The sequence below is a fragment of the Polyergus mexicanus genome, unplaced genomic scaffold (assembly GCF_030449975.1).
Source record: "Polyergus mexicanus isolate NDT 795.1 unplaced genomic scaffold, iyPolMexi1.0 SCAF_14, whole genome shotgun sequence".
NCBI lineage: Eukaryota > Metazoa > Arthropoda > Insecta > Hymenoptera > Formicidae > Polyergus > Polyergus mexicanus.
This window is the reverse complement of record NW_027223334.1, coordinates 2,398,483-2,421,497: the sequence shown is the minus strand read 5'-3', so window position 1 is coordinate 2,421,497 and position 23,015 is coordinate 2,398,483. Positions and strand designations below refer to the sequence as shown.

The 23,015-nt window shown below is 33.1% G+C and overlaps 4 protein-coding genes across 18 annotated transcripts; 2 read left to right on the top strand and 2 right to left on the bottom strand.

The window, feature by feature from the left end:
* The first annotated feature begins 884 nt into the window (after positions 1-884).
* Rn-tre (Related to the N terminus of tre oncogene) lies at positions 885-10,228 on the top strand. 4 transcript variants are annotated; one of them, XM_070307508.1, is made up of 8 exons: positions 885-1,163; positions 1,348-1,586; positions 2,273-2,596; positions 2,686-2,873; positions 3,162-3,322; positions 3,730-4,050; positions 4,537-4,672; positions 5,832-10,228. In XM_070307508.1, the coding sequence occupies exons 2-8, from the start codon at positions 1,435-1,437 to the stop codon at positions 6,263-6,265; spliced, it is 1,716 nt and encodes a 571-aa protein (XP_070163609.1). In that variant the 5' UTR covers positions 885-1,163; positions 1,348-1,434; the 3' UTR covers positions 6,266-10,228. The 4 variants fall into 4 exon arrangements, with proteins under 4 accessions (XP_070163609.1, XP_070163608.1, XP_070163611.1 ...); XM_070307507.1 differs by having other exon boundaries at positions 885-1,253; XM_070307510.1 differs by lacking the exon at positions 5,832-10,228 and having other exon boundaries at positions 885-1,253; positions 4,537-5,039.
* LOC138939597 (mitochondrial carrier homolog 2) lies at positions 5,682-14,097 on the bottom strand. 7 transcript variants are annotated; one of them, XM_070307521.1, is made up of 10 exons: positions 13,773-14,096; positions 13,179-13,459; positions 12,901-13,037; positions 12,701-12,785; positions 12,313-12,484; positions 12,122-12,253; positions 11,657-11,843; positions 11,496-11,563; positions 10,984-11,189; positions 5,682-6,625 (listed from the first exon to the last, which is right to left on the bottom strand). In XM_070307521.1, exons 3-9 carry the CDS (start codon positions 13,006-13,008, stop codon positions 10,997-10,999), a joined length of 945 nt encoding a protein of 314 aa, XP_070163622.1. In that variant the 5' UTR covers positions 13,009-13,037; positions 13,179-13,459; positions 13,773-14,096; the 3' UTR covers positions 5,682-6,625; positions 10,984-10,996. The 7 variants fall into 7 exon arrangements, with proteins under 7 accessions (XP_070163622.1, XP_070163620.1, XP_070163623.1 ...); XM_070307519.1 differs by lacking the exon at positions 5,682-6,625 and adding an exon at positions 7,257-7,789; XM_070307522.1 differs by lacking the exon at positions 5,682-6,625 and having other exon boundaries at positions 7,257-11,189; positions 11,657-11,840; positions 13,773-14,097.
* Positions 13,391-15,443, top strand: LOC138939599 (NADH dehydrogenase [ubiquinone] 1 beta subcomplex subunit 1). Of its 2 annotated transcripts, XR_011447870.1 has the most exons (4): positions 13,391-13,467; positions 13,625-13,839; positions 14,173-14,210; positions 14,507-14,705. XR_011447870.1 is itself a non-coding variant. In XM_070307523.1 (3 exons), the coding sequence occupies exon 3, from the start codon at positions 14,708-14,710 to the stop codon at positions 14,867-14,869; it is 162 nt and encodes a 53-aa protein (XP_070163624.1). In that variant the 5' UTR covers positions 13,402-13,467; positions 13,625-13,839; positions 14,507-14,707; the 3' UTR covers positions 14,870-15,443. The 2 variants fall into 2 exon arrangements, 1 of the variants encoding a protein (XP_070163624.1); XM_070307523.1 differs by lacking the exon at positions 14,173-14,210 and having other exon boundaries at positions 13,402-13,467; positions 14,507-15,443.
* LOC138939596 (interaptin-like) lies at positions 15,331-22,922 on the bottom strand. 5 transcript variants are annotated; one of them, XM_070307512.1, is made up of 6 exons: positions 22,897-22,922; positions 21,212-21,308; positions 21,029-21,094; positions 19,372-19,485; positions 19,131-19,286; positions 15,331-17,265 (listed from the first exon to the last, which is right to left on the bottom strand). In XM_070307512.1, exon 6 carries the CDS (start codon positions 17,191-17,193, stop codon positions 15,517-15,519), a length of 1,677 nt encoding a protein of 558 aa, XP_070163613.1. In that variant the 5' UTR covers positions 17,194-17,265; positions 19,131-19,286; positions 19,372-19,485; positions 21,029-21,094; positions 21,212-21,308; positions 22,897-22,922; the 3' UTR covers positions 15,331-15,516. The 5 variants fall into 5 exon arrangements, 4 of the variants coding, with proteins under 4 accessions (XP_070163613.1, XP_070163615.1, XP_070163612.1 ...); XM_070307514.1 differs by lacking the exons at positions 21,212-21,308; positions 22,897-22,922 and having other exon boundaries at positions 19,131-19,295; positions 21,029-21,101; XM_070307511.1 differs by lacking the exons at positions 21,212-21,308; positions 22,897-22,922 and having other exon boundaries at positions 21,029-21,101.
* Positions 22,923-23,015: the final 93 nt, after the last annotated feature.

The following is a 23,015-nucleotide window of genomic DNA, read 5'->3' as shown; positions in this document are numbered from 1 at the left end:
ACGATTGTGCATCGAATATAAGCTTTGATTTAATCGATTATTAGACTAAAAATTAAAAATGTCCCTTTAACTTTACACCGATATTTTAATTATTTAATTAAAATAAACGGTTGACCACCAAAGGTTTTAATTAGGCTACCAATCATCATCAAACGACCACCAAACGATTAGATAATTTTAATTATTAAAAAGTTAAAGTGATCCGGCTAACTTTACGGAGCTGCTGAAATGATATGAATGCTAGGTTCTTCTTCACCTCTATTTTCTGTTGGCCACCCTGCTAATTTTAATCGTCGGTTCATCTAGGGTGCGTTCCAAGAGCACGCTTTTAGCGTGAGATATGACATGCTTTCGGAACGCAGCCCTAGAGTCCTATATAATCAGAGAAGTGACATCGTTATTCCCTCCATGCTTTTCATGATCACCATGTTAGGCCCGCAGTTGTCCATTTGTAATTTAGGCTGCGGTGAGGAAGACGCTAGAAATGCTTCGAAGCGTTTGATTGACCAATCAGGACAAAAAGAGTAAAGATTTCTTTATTCCGATTGGTTAATGAAATGCTTCGAAGCGTTTGATTGACCAATCAGGACAAAAAGAGTAAAGATTTCTTTATTCCGATTGGTTAGCGCAATGCTTCGAAGCATCTCTAGCGTCTTCTCGACCGCAGCTTATATAGAAGTCTAGGGCTTCGGTCGAGAAGACACTAGAGATTCTTCGAAGCATTGCATTAACCAATTAGAATAAAGAAATCTTTACTCTCTTTGCTCTGATTGGTCAATTAAACGCTTCAAAGCATTCTAGCGTTTTTCCGACCGCAGCCTAGGTTCATCCAACCGGACTTGGTGAGATTGGCCTTTAGTATCAATATATGACTTAACCTTCCTTTATATAACCTTAGAGAAGCTCGCTAGTTGGTGTCCTCCGCGGACTTTCGTGAAGAGGAGTAGAGGTAGAGGTGAGCGCGGCTGAGAAGTTCAAATGTCTTGTCGCGTGTATCGTCTGCGCCTGGTCAGCGAGAAACCAGACAGATCCATTTTGTGCCTGCTCGGCCATTCGGTCGCGTATTGAATGTCTATCTATCAGTTGTATGCGCGTCAATATGGCAATTTAACGACGAAATCTGTGATGTCCTGAAGCGGCGCGAGAACGCCAAGAAGATACATGTAATTTCATACACGCACGCATTCCATGTATCTTACACATGCGGGGCAACGTAACCACTTTTTAAGAGGATATTTAATAGATGTAAACATGTGTGTGCCTTATCTTACAAAATGTGATTTATTGCATAGATAGTAGAGTTCAATCGTTTGCCTATACATTCTACAGCGATGTACTTGTTTACAGATGAAGCTTAACGGCTGGATGCTGGTAGAGAAGTTCAGTAACGAAACGGCATGCTTGTAAGAGCCTGGCCGCGCACTGTCACGTGGGATGAATGAGGAAGAACTGTTGAAACGATCTGCTGCAGAGCGCGATAGGATTTTCAGCTGCTATGATCGCGGTAGGGAGGGCACTGAGATTGATCCTTGGGAGGATCCCGCTTATGAAGTCTATCACACTACAGATAGATATGGATTCATACAGTATGCGCATGCATTTTGATTTTCAAAATTAGATGCATATGATATTAACATATACAGGGTGATTTAGAAATTTTCAACAAACTTTAGGAGTGAACTCTCCACACAAAAACAAGAAAAGAATGTCATATAAACATATGTTGACCAGAAATGCTTGGTTTATGAGTTATAATCGAAACATTTCTACGACACAAACTGACAGAATATATCATAATGATATATGACCAATGTAATCTGCAGTTCAATTGTTTATCTATTCACAATTCATAACAAATGCTCAAAATGTCCTCCATCTATTTCAATGTACATATGGACATGTCGGATCATGGACTGTCGCATCTTTTTAAAGATGATGGCTACAAATGTTTTCGCAGGCATCTATGATATATTGGTAAAGCGTCTCTTCATTTACAATTTCAGTTGCATAAATTAAGGCTTTTAAGTGTCCTCACAGATAAAAGTTTAATAGTTTTAGGTCAGGCCTTGGTATTGAATTGAATGTAATCTTTTGATTATAATTCATGAACCAAATATTTTTGGACATATGTTTATATAATATTTTTTTCTTGTTTTTGTCTAGAGAACTCATTCCCAAAGTTTGTTGAAGTATTTCTGAAACATTCTATATATTTATTGATATATATATATATATATATTGATAATCTCAAACGATATTATCTCATCTGCAGCGATAAAAGATTACCACAGAAGCCGGATTCATACGAGATCAAGTTACATCATGTGGAGATGGAGAGATTGAAGAAATGGGAGAAGATGACAAAACAATGGGACAGTGCCTCGACCAAGGAAAAATTGCGTCGTAGAATATATAAAGGAATTCCTAACAGATTTCGTGGTCAAGTATGGATTCTACTCTTAGGCATCAAGAATCTCAAAAAGGAGCAGGCAGGCAAATACGAGGAGATGCTACAACTAGCTCGCCAATGGTCTACAGAGATACGACAGATCGATGCCGATGTTGCCAGACAATACAGAGATCATATTAATTATAGGTATGACACTGGAAATGATACAAAATCGTGCTCTGTCATAATTATGTATCTGAAAAGAACAATACAATATATTATCATTATCCTTTCAGAAAGAGATATAGTATAAAACAAAAATCCATGTTTTATGTACTAGCGGCCTATAGTATGTACAATATGGAGGTAGGATATTGTCAAGGAATGTCCGTGTTAGCTGGTTTGCTGCTGCTTTACATGGACGAGGAGGACGCATTTTGGGGCCTTTCTGTGTTACTTGCCGATCAAAAATACAGCATGCATGGTTGGATTTTTTCTACATCAAAATAATCCTTTGGCATCATTTTCATCACAGAATTAAATTATTGTCTATAGGTTCATGAATATGAATGAATGGCAAGAGTAGAGAATTATTAATGAGAAAAAAAACTTTAATACGCATTTCTGTATAAATTTATCATATAAAAAAAAAAAAAATATAACAATGTAGCCTCTCAAATGTTAAAGGTCGTGCCAATCATGTTTGAACCTCTGGATATTATTGACATTTATCAGTACATTGAAGTATTTATACTTGTAATATATATTACAGGCTTTTATGTCGATGGATTTCCAAAATTAAATCGTTTCATAGAGCATCATGACAAGATAATGAACAAATTTTTGCCGAAATTAAAACGGAAAATGGATAAATGCGGCTGCGATTCTATACTTTATGCATTGAAGTGGTTCTTTGTTGTTTTTCAGGAGAGAGTATGTATTTCTTTCTTTTTTTCTTTCTTTCTAGATTATATTTTTTTAGTACCATCCTTTTTTTTTCTTATACATTTTATTACTCATAGAACAAGTTTTTCGACGTAACGAGTAAACATTTCTAGTATTTATTTTTCAATCATGCATAGAATGTAGCACACAAGACTGCTTCATAGATAATAATATTCTTGCTCAATCAAGTTTGATATGTCAAATATAGTTTGTACAAAAACTATTTAGAAATCCTTAATCATTTAAGAGATACATTTGCAAAATATAATATATATATATTTTTTTCTTAAAAAATAATTTATATAACTATTGCATCCTGGAATGTGTAAGAAATATTAGTGAATGTTTTTGTAAGATATAAAATATTTTTGACGATATTAATCTGCTCGTCGTAGACTCCCGTTAGTCTCGGTCTTCGTATTTGGGACATATTTCTATTGGACGGTGATCGCATATTGCCGGCGATGGCGTACACCGTGATGAAGCTACATAAGCGCTATCTGATGCCGATGGAGAGTCTCGACGAATTCTGCAATTATCTGCAGATCAAGTTAGAGAAGGACTTCTGTTTTGACGACGATACTGTGATCAATACGATGGAGCGCAGCATGGAGGAGTTAAAGCGTGCCAAATTAGATTACCCGGGTGTACCGTTGCCTCATGAACTGCCCCGTTTTCCGTTTGGCACTTTCAAGGAGCCTTCGTTTACTAATAAGGTATCGTTAAAGAAATCTGCTTTACAAGTAGCAAAATACCAAAGTATTTCTGACAATATATGCAATAGATGCGATAACAAGCAATATATGAGAGCAATATATCAGAAAGATTTAATAAATATTGCATTAGGATTCTACCAATATGCATGTATCTGGATGTTCAATTGGAATAACATTAAAATTCACTTCCATTATTAGCTGACGATTTTGTATTTAAAATCTTGAAATTCTTTTTCCGATTGCTTGTAGCTGAACCTAGCTCTTTTGTCCGTGTTAAAAAAAATTTTATTTTTTGACAAGATATATTATTTCTGTACTCTGTTATAACTATAGTGGTATAGATACTAATATATTTTAACATTTATTTTGTGCAATGATTATAATAGATATTACAACTATATGCGAAAGTAATCTAGCAACCAAAGAGAATATTCTCTTCTCTACAATTTTCCCCCATTATGATAGCGTCGTTTCATATTCGTCTAGGTTGGAAGGCGAAGCGAGGAGTTTAGCGAAGCTCAGCATGTAATGCGAGAATCCGTGGCGCAGCGCAGGGACATGGCACTGATCGACAACGGCAGGGAGAGCACTACGCCCGTCGAACCGACCAGTGGCCTTGGCGGTGAGTTCAGCGATAGCCGCGACAATAGCATACACGATAACAGCACAGATAATAGTTCTTCGCGCGTCGAACGTGACAGCGATACCGAGGAGGAGAATAACATTGATTCGAATGCACAGATAACAGTTATCTACAATACTAGATTGTAAGCGGAACACGGTGCTTACGCGTTGCAAGGATAAACTTCGCGACACGAACAATTTTGCTCAATGAAATTTTAGATGTCGAGATGTCGAATATAGTTTGTAGGAAGTCTTTACCACGCGCGATACAAAGCTAAAGATATATTGTTTTGTATAAGCTAGCATATATACATACATAGTTGTACACAAAATGATTTATATACAATACAGTTCCAATTCGCATTGTATAGGAATGCATCAGAAGTATATATACAATATATATGTATATTTTCTACATATTAATAGAATATTTTTTTTATATTATACTAAGTATATATTACGTATGTATTAATTTGCGGTACACATGGTATTAATTTGCGCTATTATGCTTTGGATCATGCGATAATTAATCGGGATATCGATCCATGATGTGTCTCAAATGCATTTCACGAGATGCGATTTATCCAAAATATGGTATTTATCAATGAATCTCTTATGATCATTTTTTCTCGTATTTATCAATGAATCTCTTATGATCATTTTTTCTTCGTTTCGTACATGTTTAATAAACATATGTAAATTAACCAAGCCGAGTCTTACATGATTTAACACAACACACTTTATCCATGCGTGTAAATTAGAAAAGATCCTGCTTTGTTGAAACGATCTTTATATATTAAGACAAAATTAAGATGATTCGTCCTACGCAGTTCTATTATTAAGCTTGTTGTTCCTCTGATATTATGTAAATAAATAAGAGATCTATTGTGCACAATCATTATTCTACCACGCAATCCTTGCTAATAAAATTTTCATCAATGTGCTTTGCATCATATATGCCTTCACAAAGAAAAAAACAAAATATGTAATCTTGATTTGAATCATTTAAAAAATTTATATCTCTATTCGTGTATTAATAATCGAAAATATATAAAGCCCCTTTCAGTAATAATCTCCAAAGAAATACTCGGTGCATGAAAACCGATATCTTGTATTATCAATCTCGTGCCTCTAATGTGAAGAATCTGTGTTTGTAGGAAGCAAGTTTTCCTTTGACCCGAGTCTCGACGACGGCACGTCTCCTAACGGCTCCCGCCGATCGTTGGCCGAGACGTCGGTGACATCGACGGCCGATCTGTCGGTGTTCAGTTCGGCGACCCGTTCCCAGGCGCTGGACAACAGTCTGGATACCCAGAGCAATATCTCGAACGCCAGCTCGGGCAGCGGTGGTCTACCGACGCCGCGCGCGACGCCGCATCAGCCCAGCCCGGATGTGGTACGCATCTACGTGCCGTACACGTCACCCGTATCGGCGGCTGTCTCTTACAAGGACGATCTGCCGCGTACGCTACCACGCTCCCTGGACACTAATAAGATCCGCATCCGCGTTGATCCGGATCAGACTCCCATCGTCGAGAATCTCAAGCCGTTTTCCTTGGAGAGCCCAGAATTGGAGTTAGACTTGAAGTAGAGTAAGTCGAAGTATTGCGTTGTACGCGGAAAATTACTATCGAATCGAGATAGAGTATCGTGGAAGTCGCGCGTTTCTAGATAAGAAAATAATGTCACGAGACGGGGGCGTCCGTTTTACAAAATGTTCAAAAATATCGTCATCTGATAAATCGAACTTTAAGAAGAAATAACAATATTATGTCAATTCCGATTTTTTTTTATGCCTGGTAAAAAATATATTTTAATATATTGTCCAGCTTGTTTTCGTAGCATAGAGATCTCTTTTCCTTTTCACTTATTACACTGTTATTACAAGTGTAACTAGTATTTCGTAACATTCTGATTTATAGTGAGTATCCTCTTAAATCTTTTGCCTCTCCTGAAAAGTAAAATCATTATTAGCTTATGTTTCTCATAGCAAGAATATCGAGGGAATTTGGCATTAAAAATAAAGAATTGGCATGTATTTTTGTCGGAGATAAAACTTTTATATACTTGACTTTAAAGAATTCTCAAAAAAACAATGCGCGACTTCCGGCATATTCTATCTATGTATATCCTATACCCTATATATTGTATAACAAACCGCGCATATGCGATAAAAAGAATAACAATGACAAATATGAGAGCCATCGTGTTAAATCTTAAGTGATTTCGTTTTAGAAAGCGTGTCAATTGAAGTATTAAGAAAAATTAGAAATGAGAGAAAAATTAATATGATGTATACCGTTTTTAGAACGTAATCTTAAATACTAATTACACTATATATAATCTTTGATATATATCTGTTATCCTTAAAAAGTGCATTTCAATTTAAAAAGTTGTAAAGTTGTAAGAATCAATTTACATACATTTCAATTTTTGAAGGCTCTAAAATGTTTATATAATTAATTGCATTCCAACTTACAAAGATTCAACGAGACTAGAGAGTTAAATGTTTCAATTTCAAGCGGAATGGAATTTACATAACATTTTAATTACCAAATTAAAAATGAACAAAATATCGTCGTTATATTTATCGTGGCCTAATTTACGATTATTCACAAATAGCTGAATTACTCGTTGCATATATTATCACACGTCCATATTTATGACGCAATTTTATTTGCAGTTAATAGTTTTTTCATTCCTATGAAAAAAAAAGAACGCTTATATGATAAAGATGTTCGCGGAGCCGAAATAACACTGCTACAATATTTCGGATCGCTATGAAGAGTTTAGAGTGTAGAGAGGAATTGTGTTGTATATAAGACACAGATGTATCTAGAGACAAATTAATTTTTCTTACATAACTATTGTAAAGGATTGAGTTTTATTAGATATAGATACAAATAAATATAATTAATATAAATCTCGTTAAACTCTATATAACTCTATAACTGAATTTTGTAATGTAGAGATGTAAAAGGGAATGGATTTGTTTCTGGATACAACAGTAAACTAAAATTTCTGGTTATGAATTACCAAATTTTTCTGCACGAGATTGAATCTAAGAGAGGAACATATTTACCGGTTTGTCGACGATGATCTATCTTCCGAGCAACTGTAAAAATTGATAAATGAATTTACCTTAGCATACTTTCTCGGAGAAATGTCGCACGATATACCGATTATTTATGCATTCACCATACAAGCTGATTATATTTGCCTGTCCTAAAAAAAACTACTCTACTATCGATTACATTAAGTATTATGCTGTCTTGGTAATATCAATGTGTTACTTTGTTTTTTACTTTAAGTTATTCTCTTTCTCCCTCATTGTTTTTCTTTTTCTTTTTTATAATTCGTATATTGTAAGAAATATACTTTTGTATATATGCATAATATTTAAAGGAGAAAAAGGTGGAAAAAATAGACTTTTTTTCTATATTAAGAAATGAAAAATGCTCTTCGGATCCTATATTGAGTTCAAGGCTCTTCGTCGTAGAATGTGAATATTGAACAGTTTCCTTTTGTGTTGCATCGAGATTGTTTTGTACTATTTGACTGTGGAGAAGCATCGCGCTTCGAATGTGTATTCCTTGCTTCCGATTTCGCCAACATTCCCGAAACATGCGCAATATTTCTCAATGTACATAGCTTACAGAGCCTAAACAAAATTATCCTTATGCATTAATGCGGACTCGACAAACAATTCGCGCGCCGCGATTGTTAATATCTATTAATAATAGTATAGGAGAGAAGCAATGTTGGTTGATTAAATATTGAATGTTGATTTTTATCGTGTTACGCGAGAACGAGATTGATAGAATTAAAATCCTCTACCTTAAGAATTCCTCCTCGTTTATTTCTAATCCGGAACAACAATGGCCTTTTTTTTTTCTTTTCTTTGGTTTAACAGTTCAACGGGATATTTTTCAATAACAAAATATTGTACGATAGACAAATATATACTATAATTTCTGTTTCTTGCGTTGGACATTAATTTTTTAAGCCGGGTTTCATATCGGCTGTATGTGCATAATGCACTTTTGCCAAAATAAAATACTATTACGATGATTGATACAGAAATAGTGAAAGAATGTTAAATGGAATAGATGTAGAGTGCTGATCGGTGTTGCAACGCGTTCGCATAATCTGCTTGAAAAGAAAGAAAAAAAAATCAAACTCAATATAGTCGACAGAAAGAAATTTTAACACAAAATATATCAAATAAAAGACTTTATATAAGAGCGTATGGAGGATCCTGTTGTACATTGATCGATTACACACTAGTAGCTGTTCCGATAACGCTGATAATATCTAGCGTAGTTACAAATTTCATTGTAAAAGCCCGACAATTCGTGAAAATACATTTTACCTAGTAGAATTGTACACATAAATTTGATAACTCTGATGTTAGTACACTTCGAATTGACGTGATAGTCCCTGTTATATGCAACGATTATTCTGTTTCGCGTGGTTAAAATGTAACTTAGTTTTTAAGAGGGACGATTCTCTGTATCGAAGCAATGACCAATCATTACTGCATTTATCCGGTGAAACGAAAAATTTCATAAATATATAAATACAATAAAGTAATATAATGGAGACGTGAGAATATAATTGCTTCATTATTAGATCAAGAGAGTACGAACATTGTAATATATTTTATTCAAGTTTAAGCCCAGTATATATAGTCCATTTTTAAATTTAAGATCGTCTCAAGTATAGTCTTAAGATGCTATTCGGTCATTTCGTTGGTTGAATGGAATCTCAAGATGACCCAAGACCACACTTAAGACGATCTTGAATATAAGAACGGACTATGAATACTAAAGTACTTTGGAAAGAGTCCTCGCTTCAGTAGATTTAAATAGGAAAATAATTTAAAAAAAAAAACGCGTATTAATTATGAATAAAGTGTGTCCCAAAACTATTCTTCGTTTTCTAACAACAGCTCTTTTTCGCCAATTTTGGATTTGACTTTGTCTTGATGCGAAACTGCAGCGTAAACCTGATCTTAATTAAATTTTGTTTGTACGTGTGCGTGTATAAAAAAATTCGCATATATTTATTTCATCATAATTGGAAGGTGAATCTTTTCAAAACTTTAATAAAGATGTATAATGTTGAGAACCTTAATGAAGATAATATTGGCAGATGATTATTTGTCAAATTTCAAATATTGATACATGATTGACAGAGTTTCATGAGATATGCGCTGTATATATTCTCTGTTCATTATTCACATTCAGCTGGCCACTCTCGCGCAGGCAAGCTATAGTTTAAATGTGAATGCCTGAGAAAGAACAATTGTGTACAAACATCCTTAAGACTATTAGCGAGATATTTTTTTTATACGTGTGTTAATGACGGGAGATGCGAGAATTTATAAGTTCTCGTGCGTTATTCTTCTCCCTTCTTTCTTTGTAGGACATAGTATGTATAGGAAGACGTTTGTAATCCGGCGAATGCAATGCTCATTGAAATCTTATCGATTACCAACGCGGATCGTACTGTAAGTCGATTAATTGTCGAAACAATAAAGTCTAATTGTCAACATAGCACAAATACATCTTGCTTTTTTCAGCATCTTTTTTTATTATGTAATTGAAGAGTATTTTTGTTTCAAGTTGATTTATCCTTATCTATTGTATATGCGCAAAGAGATTTGATCAAAATATCAAAGGTCAATGAAAGCGATTGTAATAATGGAAGTAATGTGACACCATTGCTCCGAAAATCAAATTAATAGTCATCATAAAATGATTAAAATATGACGTCCATCAACTTTACAGTTATTATAAATTTTCCATGTAGATTTCCTTGTTAAAAGAATATTTCAATGATATATATATACACAATATATATGTATTGTACTTTAGCAATGTGTGTTTTATTGCAATTATCTCCATTGATCATAATTAGTATATCTTCTTCTTTTTCGATTATAATTTAAAGAATAATACTGAAAAGTGTTATCACAGAAATTGATTATAATTTAAAAAATTTATAAAGATTGATTTATCTTTTAAATTAATGGAGTATTTCTGATATCTATTAGGTTCCAATATTTTGCTTTTATATTTTGATGATGATCTGGTATTATAAGAACATTTATTGCATGGAATTTTTGTATAACTTCGGTATAGGAATTCGTTGCCAGCAAATTTTCTCTCTTTTTTTGTTTTTCTATATGGCGCTATAAAGTATATACTGTACAAGTAAAATGTCAAATGGACATGACATATCAGTCGACATTCATTTGGCTTATAACAGGCTCATTTAGTTCATAATAGACTCATCTGGGCTTACTTAATGAGACTCATTAAGGACTGGGCTGGTAAAAATTGTCGCCTAGAATCGGTATCACTTTGCCGTTCAAAATCATTTGTGGTCCAGTGTAATAACGCCATAACAAACTGCTGCCTCTCTTCAGTTGGTTGTGGACTGATAAATGATGCCAGCAATGCAGCCAGTTCTTGTAGATTGGCATGTGTGGTGGTAAACCAGCCACCAACCTTGAACCAATTTTCATAGATATATTAATCTAATCTGAGATGCATTATTTCTGTGAAATATTAGAAATATCCATAGCTCCGAAATATCTTGACATTTAAATCAATTTTGTGTTACTTTTAATTATAAAATATGACAATACAAGATATGACAATAAATATTACTTCTACAATATAGGTATATATAGGTATTACTTATTTTCAAATACATCTCTATACATATAATAAATGAATTATTTCAAATAATTATATTTATTTATTTCTTTTATATATAGAGATGTAATAAAACAATTTACAGATTTTACTTACCCGCAGTTGTTTACTGCCGTACAGTGCGACACCACCAGGAATGGATACATCACAGTAGTAGCCAAGAACTAGAGATGTTTCATTTTAGAGATACATGCATTAGCGATAGTTCTAAAATACATCGTATAAATATGCATCGAGACTTTTCCCGATCCACTTACTGTCATGGTTGATGCAGTGTACGGCTTCATTGTTGGTTCCTGTATGACATAATTATTTATGGCATATGTGGAGACACCAGCTAAAATTATAGCTGCGGCACTTCCTATAACACGTGGTATCAATCCTGCATAATATCCCATGATTCCATTCTCTCTGTAGATCTCCAGGAACGAGCCAAATAGACTACTATTTGTGAAAACATATGATAATAAGTAAGTTTTGTCATAACAAAGAATTCGGAGCGGAATGGAAATTTAATATATTTTTCAGAAAACTTAGTTTAAAATTGTTAGTTTGCCTTAAGATCAGCAAAAGAGAACGTGATTAGTAATGTATAACCTTCGCTTGCCTTTTTATTCTATAAGTGATAAATGCTCTTACAGCATTAAATTATTCAAAAATTTTCCGAGATATTTTAACATTCTAAAAAGATTTATATTAAATATAATCACAATACACAATACCTGTACTTTGTCTCTCCACCCACAAATTGAGCCATCATCCTTAATGAAATGACTTCCAGAGGATGACTGACTACAATCGCAACAGTTCTACTGATTACATCTCTTATTATCTCGCGTATACATTTCTTACGTCTGTAAATGTGAGAAATTATATTGCTGCTTATTTTTCTCTTTCCTCTCAACGCACACACCTTACGATTTCATTTTCGTCGTCTTCATCTTCATCTTCATTCTGATCCGAATTCAGTTGTAGATACTCTAAAGTTTTATCACACGCTATTGTGCTAACTGTATAAGAACATACTTTCGGCACCAGACCTCTATAGCAGCCTGTGAGGCCATCTATGCTCTTTATATGTTTAACTGTAAACAATGATGTAATATACAAAATACATGAGCATTATATAATAATGTAATACAATAAAACAAAATGAAATGTGAAATAATTTTGTCTAGTTTATAAAGAATTATAAAGAGTTCTGTGAATTAATATAATATTTATATAATCTAATATAAAGAATGTTTTTTTCAATTCAGAAATAAATTATCTCTTGGATTTTTAATTAAAATCAGACTTACTATACGTGAAGGCATTGGGTAATTTTAGCGCTGGCCTTCCAAATAATGTTACAGTTGCTTTCGGTGGGATAGGCTCGTATCCAATCTGTAATATTATAAGATAAATTTACGGTCCTTGAACGAGATGATACTTTGCCTCGATAAAGCTATACCAGTTTATTTGCGCTTAAGGAAATTTTATTGATAACAAAAAATATTACCTGTATCAAAACTTTTGCGTACTCGATAGGATGAGTAATCGCGTTGATCAGTATACGTCCGGTTATATCCGACCATAGGACCTCAGTATCCTTCGACATTGGAGGCATATTCGATAAATTCCTAAATCTTTTCCTTCCTATAACGAAAACATAGATCGCATGAACTTTCTTCTTCAAAAGAGAAGATTTTTCCTGATATTAAAACTTGCCAGTTTTCATCGCTTAGGATACATGACACTTAATATCAGGGACGATAAATCTTTCTCTTCTTAGCCCACCTATTTTTCCCGAATATCTTCTGCCTTCTGTCGACCCAAGCGCAGGATAATAGAGGATGGGATACTCGTATTTTAATTACAAGAATAGTCGAAGAAGCATCACGTCGATGACCCTAGAATGTTGTTTGAACCTTGGCCGTATCTAACGAGCGATCACACGAGCGAAACACCGGGGAAGGAAGATGACAGTAGGCTTTATCTATCGTCCCATTGGAAACCGCCCTTAGTCGTTGTTCGCTGTCAAACGGTCACGTGGACAGGCCTTTACTTCGCCGATAAAACTGAAGAGGTAAAAAGAACTATTGTCAATAGCTGTCAATAACGTAAATCACACAAGTTTTCGGGATTTAATTTATACTTATAGATATTTCTAATCTTTTTCTTGCAATCTTCTTCTTTTTTCCGAATTTTAATTCTCACACACGTACATTTTATTTCGAGTACAGATAACATTAGCCTAAAGGAGTGGAAATGGCCGTGTGACGAGTACTCGTCGGTGCCAACCCCCACACGAAGAAGAAGAAGAAGAAGAAGAAGAAGTAGGAGAAGCCTAAAGGAGCCAAAAAGAACGGATATCTGTTGGTATCCACTCACCGGGATCATACAAACGGATACATGCGAGATAGAAGACGGGGTGAATTCTAGATCTTAGTTTAGGATTGTAAGTATGTTCGTTTTATCTACGCATATTAGTTGCCCTTATCTCTTAACCTCTCGGGAGCGGATCGTGTTTTTTTTTTTTTTTTGACGGATTCCGATATTGTGGGCCGCGTGTTTTTCTTCCTCTCGAAAATCGAGGACGAGATCGAAACGTTTCTCTACGTTCGGTTTATTCCACTCGGGATTTTACGGAAATTCGGAATCGATGTTTCTCGCGAAGGAATGACAGGAGGAGCGACGATTGGCGACGCGATTCGTCTCGAGCCCCCCCCCCCCCTTGCCCCCTTTCATCGAACACGATTACATAACAATTGAAATAATTCTAACCTTCTAGCGCAGAAAATCAATCGACTGATGCGGATCTCGTAGGATGTAAGAAACTCGTCTCTTCGGCATCTCATTCTCCTAACAACACACATCCAGAAGACGTCGAGAGGACATCCGGAGGATGTTAAAACCTCTAGAGGGTATTAAACATCTAGAAGAGGTTGGATGTCTTTTGGACATGTGTGTTGTTGAGGTCACTTCTTTGCTTTAGCCTGTTATGTTGTTTTCATTTCATCAAAATAAAAATAAAAAAAAAAAATTGTCCCCGACACAATACAGGAAGGTCAGATTTCGTTCTCTAATTTTGTGATTTTTACCAGCCCTTCTCGATTTTTTTTCAGTTTGATGGATACTTCCAGTTTCAAAACCATCGGAACCTTGATCAGGCGCAACTTGATTAGCGTGATATTCCCCACGTTCACGGTGGTCACGGTCTCCGCGGATTTGAGACGAACGGCTCGCTGGAAGCGTCAACTCGCTGAGCAGGAGACTGCTGCTAAGACTGCGGCTAAGACTGCGGCAATATAAATCCGTCGTAAAACATGTGGAAGTATTATTGGACACTCATCTTCCCTATCACGGGCTTCCTGCTCGGGAAGAAAATAGACGACCTGGATACGGAGCGTATGACGATGTTCAGGGACAAATCAGCATTGTATGGCAGAGAATTGAAGCCTGGGGAGCCACCCTCTTGGCCATATTAATTTCATGTTTATTATGCATCGTCAAACCTTAAGAAATCGCAGAATCAATTAGTGTTTTATGTATAAGCTAACAAATAAATATACTCCATTAATGAGAATCACATAAGAGTCATAAGATGACAAATGTATCTCGCTAATACACTATTTAAATCATGACACAATATATATGGTTAATAATATTTAATTTTTCTTTCTTTATTGGTAACAGTGTATAGATACTATTTGATAAAAATATGAAAAATATTATACAATAGCTGATGCTTGACGATTATCATGCATTTGACGACTGCGTAGTAAATTGATTGCAAATACAGAATTACTTTAACAGAAATTCGATATATGTCCTATACAGCACAGAACATTGCAGCAATATTGCAGCAACATTGCAGCAACATTGCCGCAATGTTGCTACAATGTTGCAATGTTGCTGCAATGTTCTGTGCTGTATGGGGTATGTCAAACTTATGACTAAGTATGTACAGATTTAATTACATTATAAATATTAAATTAAGATACTATATTGCAAATTTCTAGAGATCTTTGTTGATTTTAAAATGAATAACAGAAAACTAGAGTTCTTGACTGGTTAGTTTTAGAGTACACGAATCCTTATTTTATGCGCTACTATATTAATGATAGTAAGCGTGCTACCGGAATATAGTGAATAATTTGTTCTTGACATCTCTCTTTGAACTCTTTCCGCCTTTTTCTGCGACGATATTGCACTTGAGGTTTTCCTTACTCTCAGTCGAGTTTTTAATCGCTAAGTTATACGCCTGACGTTTCTTTTGTAGCCATTCGTCTATCTCCTCGCTCCAAGAGATCGGCCTATCCTTGGAACGCTTCTGGCGGTTGTATTTGTTACCGGTTGCTAAATCGAGGTACGAAAATAACTTCTTTTCATTGCCAGGATTATGCTTCGCGTTGCTTTGCTGAATGTCGTCCAACTTACAATCCACGAGTCCGTAATTTTGGAATTTGGTGTTCTTGTCTTGCGAGGCGCATATGTTCTCGCTGAGTTTTCGGAAAACCTTATCTTCCTCGATAATAGGCTCAGATTTCTCCTCGACGTTGATTACTTCTAATGGTCTCGTAACAACCGCGCTGCTCGTTTTACTGGTCCACCGCTCGCTCGCGGATCTCGTGAACGCGTACGGTTTCTTATAAAGTAGTGGATTAAACCGCTCCGATGTCTGCACGAAAGTCGAATCTCCATTATCCGCTGACAATGTCGAGTTTAAATCATCATAGCGTATTTTATTGCCAGGGGGCTGTTCTTTGTACTTTAAACTAGCGTATGACCGAGTTCCGGAGATTGTGTTCGATGAAGAGAATTGCTTCGATGGGTAATTCTTTGGATGCATTGGATGTTTTATTTTTTTATCGAATTCTTCATTTTTCTCACATGAATTAATGATTTTTTCAGATGCCAAAGTCGATCGTTGAAGTGTTGAAGTTCTCTCTAGAAGTTGACAATCTCTCAACTTTTCTGTTTTAACGTCGAGTTCTTCGACTTCGTGGGATAAAATTTGTGCTGCTTCCCCCAGTCTTCTCTCCACGAGTTGCATACCTTTTTGGTATTTTAACTGCTGATCTACTAGTTTTAATTTATCATTGAGAGCTCTTTCTGCGATTCTGAGCTCTTTTTCTCTCTTGAACAGTTCCCTCTCTTTTTTCTGCAGATCCATCTCCCTCTCCCTCAGGGCGGTATCGCGTTGTTGTAAGATCTCCATCTTGTGCAACCAATTCTTCTTGAAAATCTCATCGCTAATCTGCTCAGCTGATGGAATTGTCGCGGTGCAATCATTCTTGAAACCGTGATGACAAAAATTGGTCACTTTGGACTCTAAGAAATTTTCGCTTCTCTCGTCGATCGACACCAAACTGTTGAACTTCTTAAATTGTCTTACAGGATAGAATGCATCCTGTGATTCGATAGACGATTGAAATTCTTTTTGTATATATAGATGCTCATCAGAATCCTTATCATTATATTTAATGTTATTGTTATCGTGTTGCCTGTTAGAGAGAGACTCATTCTTATTCGTGATGTCCTTTATCATTTTTTTTTTAATTAATTGATTGGTATCTACAGAGTATCTTTTGGATTCCATGCATTTATCATTGAAAGCGGTCGATGTATTTTTTCTTCTTTGAATATTATTTTTCGACACATCTTCATCTTCTCGAACATTTAATTGATTCACGATTTTGAGATCATCAATTTCATTGATTGCAGCTTGTAGCGAGAATTCTTGCTCCTTGTTCACTTCGGGCACGATATACGTCTCGACTCTGTATAGTATCGGTTTTATTGTATTCATATTGTTGATATAATGGGTCAACAAATGAGTCTCTTGGATTCTATAGAAATTAGAATATATCGAGCAATATTTCTGCAAAAATAATACAAATATGATTTACTTATTAAATTGCATGTAAATAAAAATAATAAATTTAAGATAATAATATTAATCTCGCATTAAACGACACTGATATATAGATGTAGAGAATAATGATTGAAAATTATCACTTATTAAACAAAACATTCATTCATTCATTATATGAATAATTCATATTTAATGGATATATAATAATGAGATAAAAATAATAATGATCGAAGTGAGATTAAATTTTGAACTATGTCAACTTTGAAACTGTAAAATTAAGCCTATTTCTTGTCTAGACAATTTATAATTTGCAACAAAATTCGAGACATAATACTATTAATAAATTTTATGTTGTGTAATACAAAAAATACGTAAAATACATATAAATATATATATATATTAGAAAATACATATATACATATTAACGAGAAATAAAATATAAAATTTATAAAAAGAATTTTGTCTTGAATTTTATCACGAATTATAGATTGTCTATATAAAATAGGCTTAAATATATAAAAAATATTACTACAAGAATATAATAAAACAGATGAGTTAACTTCAAAAATGTTAAAATATAAGCATATTCGTTTTGCCTAAAGCATACTTTAAATGATTTATAATTTGCAACAAAATTCAAGGTAAATACTATTTATAAATTTCTGTTTATAAATTCTATTTATAAGTTTTATGTCGTGTAATACAAACGATTTGAACACATAAACAAATCAAAACATATCAGACTATACGTATACACATTAAACATGTAATGTATAAAATTATAAAGAGAATTTTATCTTGAATTTTATCATGAATTATAGATTGTTTAAGGTGGGCTTAAAAAGATATTATTACAAGAATATATCAAGTGAAACAGTTAACTTCAAAAATGCGTAAAATTGCGTCAAGCATATCCGTTTTGTTTATAAGCACACTTTAAACGATTTATAATTTGCAACAAAATTCAAGGTAGAATTTTATTTATAAGTTTTAAGTCGTGTAACACAAAAAACATTTAAACACATAATAAAATATACAAATCAAAATATATATCAGACTACACAAATACACATTAAACATATATAATGCATATAAAATTATAAAGAAAGTTTTGTCTTGAATTTCATCATGAATTATAGATTGTCTAAGATGGGCTTTAATATATACAAAAATATTATTACATAAATGTATCAAATAAAATATAGTTAACTTTAAAAATATAAAATTGCGTCAAGAATATCGTTTTATCTAAAGCTCAATTTAATGATTTATAATGTTGCAACAAAATTCAAGGCAGAATTTTATTTATAAATTTTGTCATGTAATACAAACAACATTTGAATATGTAAAATACATACAAATCAAAATATATACCAGATATACATATACATATATACATATTAAATTATGACACGCATAAAATTATAAGGATAAATATCTATCTTGTATTTTATCGCGAATTATAGATCATCTAAAATGGGCTCTTAAATTTATAAAAAGGTATTATATACTTTACAATAATATATCAAGTAAAACAGATGGATAAAAAAATATTAAGTTTACAACAAGATATTCTATATAAAAGCTATAAAAAAAATATTTTAAAATCTTTCTATCATCTATTTATTATACAAGCCTTTTTTAAAGACTTACAATAATTAAATTAATCTAAAAATATATATTTTATGTCTCGAAAGGTATTTTTCTTTCTCTTCACACATTACATTAAAAGAATATATTTTATTAAAGGCAGAATATATATATATATATATAAAAGAAAAAAATAGATATTAGATTTTTTTATTCTGATAATTTATTATTTTGAAATTAGCATGGATTTGAAATGTAGATCGTCAATTATTGTTACATACCTAGAACTTTCGTACTTTTTGTACAGACATGTGCAGCGTCCGGCGTGTGTATTTAAACTGAACTTTCTCTTAACGTTCGTCAATTCGTCTGGACCTTATGGGCAGATATGTATAGGCTTTGCTTGTGTTTGCTGGTCAAGGACTGTTTCTTCGTACCTGAAAGGCCTGAAAAGTTTGTTGGGTCCTTTTTAAAAGCCAGTTCCGTTGAACTGAGCAGGCGGATAAATTCATGATACTCTACCTGCGGGGTTCCTGCGTTCCATGAAACGTGCGTGTGTGTGTCGAATGTATCCTTGGTCTCTATATATTCTCTTTTCTTTATTATAGTCCGTCCCTTTGAATGAGAATCCAAAAACTGCTGTAGCAAGAAGAATTACCGTCGAATTAAATACTGATTTCACGTCTAAATCACTTTATTTTGAAAATATTTTGTAAGATATTGATAAAGGAAATATTAACAGAAAATTGAAATTTGTGTAGAAAATAGTACAGAAAAACATATATATATATATATATGTCTAGAGGACATATGTGTTGTTATAGGGATATATACATATATATATACACATACATGTGTGTGTGTATGTATCCCTATACACACACACTGTCCTTTGGACATCTTTTGAATATGTGTATTTTGTTAAGATCATAATAAAAATAAATATTTTTATATATATGTTCACTTTTTTTATACAATTAAAATGTTTCTACTCTTCAATCAATTTATAATTATATATAAATAAATTTTTATTTAAATTAGAAATGAGGCAGATACAATATAATGCTCTCTCTCTCTCTCTCTCTCTATATATATATATATTTGAAAAAAATATTGTTTTAATATATATTACTTTTATTCTATATTTTTCTATATATATATATACATAGAAAGAGGGCGGAAAGGAGGGAGGAGGGGGGGAGGGAGAGAAATATAGCATTATTGTATGTCATATCTTTTATTTGAAAATTAGAATTTCTATATAATTAAAAATTGATTGAAGAAGGAAAATGTTAATCGTGTATGTGATGGGTTGAATAAATTATATATAATATATATGATCATTTTTTTATAACAAAATAATCTTATCATCTTATAACGAAGACAATATATTATGCAATGAGATGTGGGACAATTTTTTGTTTGAAAGCTTCCAAAACACTTGTACGAAATAAAATGTCAATTGCCTTTTGTGTCATTTTTATATTATTTAAGTTCTCAAAAAAAGAAAAAGTTCGCGCGACGACAGACACTATATAGTATCGTCTTTTAAGCTAGTGAGTATTAGTTTTTCAGATTTGTGATCTTTCCTAGTATAGAGAATGTTAAAGGAACGTTATATATAAAGGTGCCTTTTCACGCTGACGCTCGATGCTCATTTTTAGCATCAAAAAAATAGGTCACGTGTGATTAAAGTTGACGCTATATTTTGTGAAAAACGCATGAAAAAAGGTTTAGCATCGAATTTATATAGCGTCAATACCGTATGTGTAATCGTATATAGATCATATTATTCAGAAATAAATATTTTACGTGTGGTTAAGCGAATGTACGAAAAAATTATCAGAACGAAATCGGCAATGTAAGAAACTTTTAGCAGCAGTTCTGATAAATGATGAATTACAAAAATAGGAAAGAAGAAATTATCGTAGGAAACATTATTGGGTAAATCCAAAATATTCATAGAACGATACAATCATGGATTTTACCACGTATTTTTTCTTGTCATTATTTTGGAAAAAGCACAACTCAAAAAAAGAAAAAATCTCATTCATATGATCAACAGCATGGCTTGGCGTTGAAGCTGCGGAAATCCAGCTTTTTTTTTCTTGATGTTAGCGTCGAGTCGAAGTCACATGATTACATGCAACGTTGAAATGAACGTCCCATGAATTCGCACCTTAAAGTTCTATCTCGGAGAGACGTATTCATCAGGAACTTGTAGATGGCAGTAGCGACGCGTTTCCTGAAAGTGACTCAGGTAGAGTAAAATTCACTCCTGAGAAAGTAATTTCTCGCTTATAAAGCACTATAATAAAACATAGGAAATATCTCGTCACTAATTTATCAACTAGAAAAGTACCATATTCTCTTCGTGGACTCTGCGCGCATTCTTTAACGATAATGCGCGCGCATATCAACAAGACAGTTTTATTACGCTTCGTCCGTCAGTAACGTAGCTGCAAAAAAACGCACCGAAATACATATATAATTAGAGATTAAAAGAGTAGTAAAAAGACAGAAACTTTGGGTAAAAAACTGTTCTTTACTTCCCCAAAAATGTTTTTTACTCCATTAATTATTCAGAATGTCCATTTTCAAAAATTTTTAGCAAAAATCTAATTTTGATACTTATATTTATTAATCTTTAATGCATGGTTTTGAAAAATGAGTATAAAATTTACTAAAATTATGTATTAGATTCCATGTCCTGTGTTATTCTCGCTATTCTGGTCCACGAAATAACAAAAATTTAACTATGCTTGAGACAGTTTTCTTCTAACTTTTATGAAACTTAAAAAATAAAAAGAACAATAAAAAATATCATTGAAATTATAAAAATCAAAATTAACCTGTTTTAAAATATTCGAACTCAATTGATTAAACAAATACAAAGTAGTATTAATCAGCTCAACCACATCTATTGAAATTGATTACTGATCCAATAAACAAAATTAAAATTTAATTCCCATATATATACCATCCCATACAGCACCGCAAGATTGCAACAACATTGCAGCAACATTTTTCTGCAAGATTGCAACATTGCAGAAACATTGCGAAATGTTGCTACAACATTGTTATGATTTTGCAGCAACAACAAAATGTCCGCCTACAGAAATATTGCAATATAATATTGCTGCAACATAGCAATATATAATATATATGCAATAATGCTTTATGTATATTTATCGACATAATATTCTTAACATATGAAAAAAATAATAAGAAATTAGGCATATAAGAGTCAGGATCTAGTGTGTATATAGATTTTCTGTATTATAATAATAACGAAATTATAAAATGTAAATTTTTTGGTACACATTCAACTTCCTTTAATGACAGAGAATATCCACAAAAAAAGAATATCTACAAAAATTCAATTTGCAATTGTGTAAATTCACAATCTCTTTATATCTGAAATATGCAGATATCCGGATGCAAAAAGATTGTGGTGGATTTACGCATACGAGTTTTTTCACATTTCTTTTGTCTTTATATAATCTCAAAATTTATTTATTAAAATCTGAAGTATCTTGCATGTTAAAAAATTATTATCAAATTTTTGATTTTATATAAGAATGGAAACTATTAAAAGAATTCTTAGTCCAATGTCTGAGTCCCCTGTGTTGGGGTTATATCATACAATTTAAGGTAATAAAAATAATTATTATATCTTTAATCTTATTAATCGCTCTTTGTAAACTTTATATAATCATCGTGACTAAAAATTAAATGCGGAATAGATAGCGCAATATGCGCCGCATAGCGGTAAACGAATGAACTAGCGATTATCGAATACTTTCTTTGGAGTATTTTTGGAAGGTTGCTGTAACATTACTAAAGTTATATTGTAAAATAATGTCTTTGCAATATTTCTACAACATTAAACTGCAATATACAATATTGCAATGTTGCAGCAATGTTGTTGCAAGTTTTAGTGCTGTATGGGATCATTTGTTCGAGAAAAACTGGCACTATTTTTCAAAATTATCAAAAAAATAGTTTTTTTTACCAAAAAATATCGTTTTTCATTTAGTTTCTTACTCTATTCTCAAAAAATTCGGCTTTCAAAATTTCTAATCGTATCTAATAATCGAGGACTTTCAGACTCTTTCCTTTTCTCTCCCTAAATAGTTACGGCCCTGCGACGCGTCGCCATCTTG

Excerpts from the sequence above, each read along its gene's own strand:
- LOC138939597 (XM_070307521.1), bottom strand. The coding sequence starts at position 13,008 with ATGCCTCCAATGTCGAAGGATACTGAGGTCCTATGGTCGGATATAACC. Across the intron at positions 12,786-12,900 it reads ACGCAAAAGTTTTGATACAG|ATTGGATACGAGCCTATCCC; the intron begins GTAATATTTTTT and ends ATAATATTACAG. Across the intron at positions 11,844-12,121 it reads GGTGGAGAGACAAAGTACAG|TAGTCTATTTGGCTCGTTCC; the intron begins GTATTGTGTATT and ends TTTCACAAATAG.
- LOC138939599 (XM_070307523.1), top strand. The coding sequence starts at position 14,708 with ATGTGGAAGTATTATTGGACACTCATCTTCCCTATCACGGGCTTCCTG.
- Rn-tre (XM_070307508.1), top strand. The coding sequence starts at position 1,435 with ATGAATGAGGAAGAACTGTTGAAACGATCTGCTGCAGAGCGCGATAGG. Across the intron at positions 2,597-2,685 it reads AGAGATCATATTAATTATAG|AAAGAGATATAGTATAAAAC; the intron begins GTATGACACTGG and ends TTATCCTTTCAG. Across the intron at positions 4,673-5,831 it reads ACCGACCAGTGGCCTTGGCG|GAAGCAAGTTTTCCTTTGAC; the intron begins GTGAGTTCAGCG and ends CTGTGTTTGTAG.
- LOC138939596 (XM_070307512.1), bottom strand. The coding sequence starts at position 17,193 with ATGAATACAATAAAACCGATACTATACAGAGTCGAGACGTATATCGTG.